Below are 9,343 nucleotides of genomic sequence, written 5' to 3' on the forward strand. Positions count from 1 at the left end.
AATATTAGAATCAATTTATATTAAATGTTATTTAAATGTCATATTTTTATTGGATAGACTACAAATGATATGTTTGTAGTGGTGCACCCGATCCACCTAAATATTTCTCATAAAATTATCATTTTTATTTTAAATTATCTCATTTATTTCCTTTTATCCTATTTATAAGTCACTTTCAGCATGTTTCATGAAAACCAAGAAAAACCTTAAATCTTATAAACTTAGTCTTAAAATTTAACAAGCTTTTACTTTTATCCCTAATAAATATTCTTAAATTTCATTAGTATTTTTATTCAAAGCATTTAATAAAAAAAATATAAAAAGGAGTATTAAAAATTAACAAGTGCCATATAAATATGATCAATTTTTTTTTCTTTGCCTTATAAATAAGATTAGAGGAGTAGCTTTCAAGCTGTTTATTGTGGTATTATTTTATACTAAAGTTCTTGTGAATTGCCCTTCAGCTTGTTATATTGATCACGAGATTTAAATTCGCTTTATTATTCAGTATATAATGGTTTTATCAATATTGATTGAATTAATGCAAAGAACTCACTGATTCTTAATTAAAATCGAGGGAGTTTAATCTTATTGAGAAACAAAATGACTTTAAGAGAGCTAATCCCTATTTAAGTTTAACACTATTAAAATATAAATGCATGGTTAGTACACGAAAAAAATATTTTAAAAAAATTAATAATATATTTAAAAATAAAATGAGATAAATCCATTTTCCATTTTTTAGGATCTTTTTTCTATTTACCAAACATTACTTAAATGTTTGCTAAAAAATATAACCAACTGTATTTTTTTTTGGCTAGAAAATTATATAATTTTGATGTTAAGATAAAAATAATGAGAACAAACATATGATATGGTATGAAGATGATGACAACAACAGCCACAAAAACTATATTTTATTCTATTAGATGATATTAGTTATTTTTTTATAAAAAATATAAAATATTTTTAATTGAATATTAATTATTTATAAAATAATTGCTTGTTTTTAAGTTAATATTAATTTTTATATTTATTTTATTTAATAGAATATTTCACTTTAAAATAAATACAAAATAATTTTTTTATTAGGAATATTTTAATAAAAAATGCAATGATTAAACTGAGAGAGTACATAAATCGCACTATCGATATCATTATGTTCCATCAATAATTGAACATGAGGATATGATATGACAAGGGATACACAATTGGTAGTTGAACGATGTCAAAGAGGTTGGGATTGTGAGGGCAATATAGAAGATAGCAGCAAGTAGGTGACCAACATATTTCCATCACCACGTATCACTAAATGTGTTGTTCACATTGTAATCCCAAAAAGCTGCTCAATTTTACATTTTAATTTCAAATCTCACAAGAATACCATGACACTGCTCACTTTAATGTTACTTTTCAAAAATAAATATATCATATTAAATACCATGACACAACAACCATACAAAATTTATCATTTTTTTTTGTATGGATAAAGCATATATATCATATTAAATAAATAGACACTTGATGAAAGAAAATAACGGAGGAACCACCAGATAATATATTGGTGAACCACATGCTAGTTTGTTGGCCTCAAATGTTGCTGTTATATGATTTAAAAAAAAAAAAAACAGGGGGATAGAAGGAAAATAGAGAATAAATAAAATTTAGGAAAAACATAACTTTAGATTCCTATACGTTGCTTGCATTTTGCTATTAGTCCCTATATTTTTCAATATTTTTGATCCATGTACTTTTATTTTTTTATTATTTTAGGTCCTTGTAATTTGTTCATGAAGAGACCTAAAAGAATAAAAAATAAAAATACAGGGACTAAAAATAAAAAAAATACAGGAATTAATAACAAAATATAAGAAAAATATGGGGACCTAAAGTTATGTTTTTCTTGAAATTTAATATGAGATCTAATATTATGTGTGGGTGTGTGTGGGGGTGTGTTTGTGTGTTGGTTATTTTGTGTCACACTTCTCTGTTTGTGCATCTGCATGAGATCTAAAATTCAAGCCTTAGACCACAAATATGCCTTATCCTGATTAATGAGTTAGCAATAAACAAATTAATATGATAACTTAAGTTTGATATTTTTAAAGATTGGATGTGTTATCTGATTTATCAGATATTTTTAATATTATTTCACTTTCAAAGGAATACTAAGAAAATGACATTTGCAGACCTTTTAAGATCTTTAATTATAATTAAGAATCACTTGGGACGGATCTAGAAACAACTCTAGGCTCAAAATATCATATTACATAATGAGGGGGGCCAAAATTAATTTTAGCATTTTTTCCATATAAAAACAAAGAATTTTAAAAAAAAATTGTGCTTCCCCCTTAAATTCGTTCCTAAGAATCACCAAATTTTAAAAAGGAAAAAAATGCAGTAAAATATTCTTGTAGGGGTTTAATTTCAATTAAGGATCAATAGGATCTAAAAATACATCACAAGACCAAATGACTGAATTGGAAATGTGTTTTGATAGGAAATAATTAAAACGTCCCGCATTTTTTGATATATGAAGTGGATTTGTTAAAACTCTAACTTTGACTCATTTCAATAATGTTACGTATTAATTCAATGGTGATTGATGAACGTATTAACAATGTCTTTTATATATTCAATATTAGTAATTTGATATAATATAAAGTGAACTTGTTAATATCCTAACATTATTTGTCATTTCAATAATGTATACTTGTAAATTCATTGGGAGAACTTGTTAACAATATATTCTTCATATTTAATCTTGTTGACTTATTTATGAAATGTACTTGTTAAAACATATTTTTAATTTAGTCCATGAATCAAGCAGTACATATTTATATTTCGTTGGTCCTGATTAGAAATTAAATCCCAGGATCCTTTACTAAAATCATCTCTTTTAAAAATTTTAAAGAAAGACCGGTATCTTTAGTGAGAATTAGTTTTTAATAGACAAAAATGCCCCTTCCTATCAACAGCAAGTAGGGGCATTTTCGTCCACTCAAGGTAATCTGTAAATTGGCTTCATATGCTTAGTTTTCAGTTACCAATGAAAGTTGGATAGGTCATATAGGGACATGTAAGCTTAATCTAATGAGGAAAAGTGTGATTGAAAGTGGCAAGAGATTCATGGGGCCATACAAGGCCTCAATTGCAAGCAAGGAATTGATCTTTTCTTAGTCCAATTGTATGTGTTGGTATCTTGGAACCACATACACAAAACAATTAGGATGATAGAGACACACACAATCAATAAAATATTGAAAAGATGGTCAAAAATTAAGCAAAAGCAGCAGAGAATGGTTGCATCTAGACGGTCAACTTGATTAAAGTTATATTCCATTTAATGATTCTTATTGAGAGCTTTTTTCATAACAAATGTTAATCATACTTTTTTTTGTGTAACAAAAAATGTTAATTTTATCATACTTTAGTTAAATTCTTGGCTACTCAATCCTATGAACTAGCCTTTTTGAGGCCAAAAAAAAATTAATAAAAATTTAAGTGAATTATATTTGAAATTTGTTAAAAACTAAGGCAAACCATACAATAAAAGAATCATTCACAGAGTTACTTATAAATTAATGGGTTAATAAGCATCATAAATTACAAACTTTTAAAATGTGTAAAAAATTTTTTAACTTCTAAATTTCAAGCTCTTGAAATTTCGCTGTTAAATTGAAGAAAACATCTATTATTTTTAAAAGTTAAGATGAGCGCTACATCAGTATACAATGGAGCCTCACAATTACAAAAAATAATGCCCATTTTTTTAACTTAATACTAAGGTTTCAAGCATTTGAAATCTAGAAGTTGAGGGAAGGTTTTTAAGCATTTCAAGTTTAGAGTTTTAGATGCTATTCGCTCAATAATTGAGGGTTAAAGATTTATTAACTTTAAATTAATTATCAATAACCTTGTCACATTAATAGCAAAATATGAATTTTCACATTTACGAAGTATTCCTCTGTTATTTTTATTTTGGAGTTTTTTATATAAATTAAGAAAAGTAATAATAGTCTAAATATAACAAAATGTAACAATATTGTACTAAAATATCTTCAATGTAATGTCTTAAAATAGACCGTTCTCTGAATAATCAAAATTGTCCAACATAGAATATTTTCTTGAAAATAAAAAATGATAATTATTTTCCCTTATATTTTATTATTTATTTGGGAACGAAGAGTATATGAAGTTTCATGCTAACTATACCGATATCTTTGATAAAAAAAAATTATAACAATATCCACTTACCCTTATATTCTGATTGTTGAAGTTGTTAGAACTAGGTTTCTGGGTTTATGTTTTAAAAACAAATAAATCATATGATTTGGAATCTTAAAAATAATCAGAAAATGGATTCTCTTATATAATTATACAAATTCATTCGCGAAATATTTTTCAATCATTAAAAATTTTACCCTTAAATTTCTTAGGCAACAAAAATCTAAAAGTGAAAAAATAAAATTTTTTGTCCTTTTTATAATATTTTTGAGTTCTTGTCTGTAATATTTGAGTTTTTTATTACAATTTTTTTCTTTTTTTTTAGTAATTTTCAAAGTTCTTTTATATGTTTAATCAAGTAATAGTTAAAATTAAGTTTTTTTAACATTAAGATTATATGATATTATTTTTAAAAATTGAAAGAAAACATCGTATAAAAAATGAATTTTGAAACCCATACACTCTTAGTCTATACTAATTTAGAAGCTAATTGGGAAAATAACAATTAGAAATATTTAATGACAATTATATAGTTTCAATTATTGAAATCCTAATAATAAATCATGATCTTTACTTACAAAACAATTTATCTTTTGTTAATTGGTTTGAAATTGAAACTGAATTTTAGTAAATTCCTAGCTAATACTACAAAAATTCCCAACTACTTTTCATTAATTTTTTAAATAATAACAAAAAATCATAAATGATTGACTTATTATTTGACTTATAAATTTCTAACTTACGCTAGAAATTATTTCAAAGTATATGTAATGGATTTTACAAGTGATTTATTCATATATTAACAGTCAAAAAATTCCTAAATGATTGATTTATAATTTACAACTAACTCTCATAAATTTTTAACTAATATTATAAATAATTTCAAATATGCTTATTTAATTTTTTAAATAATTTTTCTATATATTAAAAGTAACATCAAGATTAAATTCCCATTGACATTACATGTTATAAATAATTTTCATTAGTGATAGATTTCTCAACTGACTATTAATATTTTTTTAATTGCAAGAAAGAACTATAATTTTTTATTAAAGTTTTAATAATTTAAAATTTATAATTATCATTAATATTGTCATTTTCTCAAGCTAATTTGCTCCGTATCACATTGCATGTTTCAATTCTCAAAGATAACACTACAGATCTTTTTTCTGGGGGACCTGACGATTCAAAAAAAAAAAAAACCAATACTCTCCACACTTTCAGAGGAAAAAGAATAATTCTGTACAATAGAATAAATAAGAGTTAATAAATTTGGACCCAAAATTTCTACCAACAAATCCCATTAGATCATGTTTTTCCCTCGTACAGATAGATGTTACGAAGAGACTTGCCAAGAGGCATAATCCAACAATCCCTCCAAAAGTAATAATCATTTTGAATATACAAGTATTAAAAAAATTATTTTCAAAGAAAAAACTTGAATTATTTCAATCAACTGATGAATAAAAAATAACTCAAAATAAATAAATTTTCATCCTACGGAAATAATACAAACTTAAAGAAAGAACAAGATTAAATCAACACCGAAACTATACTACTTTCACCAAATAATCAAAAGGCTCAGCTGCAATTTATTCTAGGAATGAAAAGAGATAACTCTAGAACAATGTGTAATAGCATCTAAAGGAAAACTCCACGAGTGCCAGCTAATTTTCCAGACACTCAAATAAATCATCATGTCTATAGGACCAAAATTTTTGATCCAAAATTGTAACTTGGGTTCTGGGATTCATCTCCCATTGAATAAAATTATTAACCAAAATTTGCCGCAGCAATTAGTCAACAATTCTGTGAGAGCTCAACCATTTTCATCACCATCTAAAACTGGAAAAACGCATGACTAAGACTTGAACAAGAACTTAAGCACCGCCGGAACCGTACTTCTTTCCAAAGACTATCACCTGCAACTTGTCATAACCGGCGAGCACACCAGCCCCGGCAACGGCACGGAGGATGTTTGCACCAGCTCCCTTGAACAGTGACCTGGCACCCTCGTTCTTGAGGATTTGAGAAAATGCATCCAAGGAGCTCTTGTACTTCACAGCTTCTCCAGAGGTCATCATCATTCTTCTTCTAACAGTGTCAATGGGGTATGATGCTAGTCCTGCGCCATTGGTGATAAGCCATCCGAGGGCAAAGCTAGCAAAGAAGCTATCCTGAAATCATCGTTAAAGAAGAAAATTGACAAGAGGTTTCAGTGCATGATTGAAATTGTTCATGTAAATTGGGTTTAGAAAAGAAAGAACTGGTAAAATTTGAATAGTCGCTGTTAAGCTTGTCAAAAAACCAGCGTTAATTTTCCATATTCATAACATTAAAAGCAAAGATGAGGCAAAAAGAAAGGTTGAGAACCAACCTGCAATTTTCCAGTGAGGAGAACTGGCTTCAGGGAATCGTACATTCCAAAGTAGAGACCACGGTACACGATGATTCCAACACATGAGATGTTGAAACCACGGTAAAGTCCAGCAACACCATCAGATGCCAATGTCTTCCTGTAGACATCGACAAGTCCATTAAATTGCCTTTCTCCACCCTTCTTCGCAGCCTTTGCATCATTAGCCAGACGGGTACGAGCATAGTCAAGGGAGTAAACAAACAGAAGAGATGAAGCACCAGCAGCACCTCCAGAGGCCAAGTTTCCAGCAAACCATTTCCAGTACCCATCCTTGTCCTTCTTGAAGTTGAAGAGCCTCTTGAAGTAATCCTTGAAAGCAAAGTTCAAAGCCTGCAATTACGGTTCAGTTGCAGCATTAGTATCACTCTCATTAAACCAAAAAGTACTGGGAGAAACTATCAAATGGTACTGCCAGACTAACCTGAGTGGGGAAATAACGGATGACATTGGCAGTGTTACCTCTCCATAAGGAAACCATACCTTCATCCTTGATTGTTCTCTTAAAGCAATCACCAATTCCCTTGTAGGGCTCAGAAAGCCTACCGGATTTGATCATCTCATCCTGGTTCTGGATCAAAAGCTTAACACGCTCAATGGGAGCAGCAGCAGTTTTGGATACAGCTGCTGAAACACCACCCATGAGAAAGTCAATAAGAAAGTTTCCTTTCTCTGCTGGAGCTGCAACAAAGATCGGGGAGGCAGTTGTTGCAACAGAGGAGAGATCAGTAGCAGCTCTGCATGCAGGAATCACAGGATACTGCAATGCAGCATTTGAGTAGTTTCCAAATGAGCGCCTCTGGTAAACAGAAGGCTGATGGAAACTGCCATCATAACTCTGCATATTAGGTGAGAGACCATAACGGAGATGGAGCTGACTTGTGACCTTCTCAACAACTGTGGGGTGCTGGACCTGATCAACCATGGTGGCTTCCCTGAAGAAAGCAAGAAGCCGATACAATACTATGTTAGAATAGTCCTTGGTTTTAAGGATCAACCATAGTAGGAATCTAACATTTAAAACAACAAACACACGCAAATATGCTAATGTTGAAACTTTAACCTTAGCACCAAGAAACTAATGGAGCAAAAACTGTATAGGTTCAATCTACCAAAAGAGGAAAATTTTTGTCGGAATCAGAAAAATAATCTGCCATGGGAATTTTGAGAACCAGAAATGCAAGAAATACCATGTTGAGAAACACTCTTACTCTTACACTAGTCAGATGCACATTGAGCTCATATAAATAATAACATAGATGTCGAGCAACAACCCTATAAATCGTTGCTTGGAATAGAAAACCAGGACTCTGTAATGAAGGCTACTACACTACTTCACCCCAAAAATAAGAATAATAAATTACACGGGGCATGCTGATCATCTAATGCAGTTAATTAATGCATAGCATACAATCTTGAGTCAAGCTGGAACACAGGTAAATTGCATACTGGAGAAAAGGAAGTCAGTGACAGAGCCAGACAGAAGAATCTTGAAAACAAATCAATACAAACATATAAATGATGGTAGCAAACGAATTATTCGGCAAAAAAAAAAACGATGATCCAAATCAATTTTAGGGACAAATCAATTAATTTGAAACATAAAGAGCAGGCAAACTGGAGATCATAAACAAAAAGGGCTCAAATGTCCAGAGGCCACCAAGATCTAATACGTTGGTGGTCCAAATTCTTATGATATATTATTTCAAATTAAACAAATCATTGAAAGATCCAATCAAAGTTGAAAAGCAACAAACCTTTTTGGATCCCCAAGCAACATATAAGATATAGCTTACAGATCAAGCCAATCCAGATCTGATCATAAGAAAACAAAGAAACCCACATGCAATGGAAACTATAAGAGAAAAGAAAGATCCAAAGTTTACGGATTCAAACAAGATAAAAAAAAATCCCCAGAGGCCCAGAAGGGGGGGGGGAAAACAATTTCATAGACTAAAAAAAGGAGGCCGAGATGAGGGATCTGAAAGATAAAAAGTCAAATAAAACAGTACATGGCATACAAAAACACCAGAACAAGAACCAAAATTTGAACCTTGAAACTTGAAACATTATACAACAACAGATCTGAAACTCAGAGAAAATGGGGATACGAGTTAGATCGTAGATCTGGGAAAAGGGGGGGCCAAAGTGAGAATGATAGATTTATGCATACCTGAGAGAGTGAAAACAAAGCAAAGCGAAGAAGATTGGCGGATGAGCGAGAACCTTGGAGAGACAGAGGAGGGTATGGAGAGGGAGGCGACGTCTGAAAGGAGGTAAGTAGGTTTTTATTGGCTCGATGCGGACCGGAAGGAGTGGGCGGGCTGGGCTGGCCGGTGCGTGCGGCGTGCATCTCACCGCACACTCCTTTGTGGGCTCCACTCATGCTCTGTACCTTCCTATCATTCGTTGGATTCGAAGTTGCGGTTCCCTTTCGTTGCGTCTTTCTTTTTTCTCTTCCATCCTTTGAAATCTCTGAGAGTTTTTCGAATTAATTAATTATTAATATTTATTATATTATATAGTTTATACAATATAATTTTTAATCCCTGAAATTTTTTTACATTATCATATAATCCTTAAAATTTAATTCAATACAACTTAACTATTATAGTTTATTGAATTAAAGAATTTTGGAGGTTGAGTTGTCTCAATCAAAATTTAAGAATTAAATTGATAATTGAAAATAAATTCAAAAAC

General features: G+C 30.4%; 1 protein-coding gene across 2 annotated transcripts; it reads right to left on the bottom strand.

The window, feature by feature from the left end:
- Positions 1–5,796: 5,796 nt before the first annotated feature.
- Positions 5,797–8,974, bottom strand: LOC129314281 (ADP,ATP carrier protein 1, mitochondrial-like). Of its 2 annotated transcripts, XM_054957673.1 has the most exons (5): positions 8,817–8,895; positions 8,401–8,458; positions 7,068–7,578; positions 6,605–6,976; positions 5,797–6,404 (listed from the first exon to the last, which is right to left on the bottom strand). In XM_054957673.1, the coding sequence occupies exons 2-5, from the start codon at positions 8,421–8,423 to the stop codon at positions 6,108–6,110; spliced, it is 1,203 nt and encodes a 400-aa protein (XP_054813648.1). In that variant the 5' UTR covers positions 8,424–8,458; positions 8,817–8,895; the 3' UTR covers positions 5,797–6,107. The 2 variants fall into 2 exon arrangements, with proteins under 2 accessions (XP_054813648.1, XP_054813649.1); XM_054957674.1 differs by lacking the exon at positions 8,401–8,458 and having other exon boundaries at positions 8,817–8,974.
- Between the last annotated feature and the right edge of the window lie 369 nt (positions 8,975–9,343).

Source organism: Prosopis cineraria, unplaced genomic scaffold, assembly GCF_029017545.1.
Source record: "Prosopis cineraria cultivar Desert tree isolate PC_DT_omini unplaced genomic scaffold, ASM2901754v1 PC6, whole genome shotgun sequence".
NCBI classification, from domain to species: Eukaryota; Viridiplantae; Streptophyta; class Magnoliopsida; order Fabales; family Fabaceae; genus Prosopis; species Prosopis cineraria.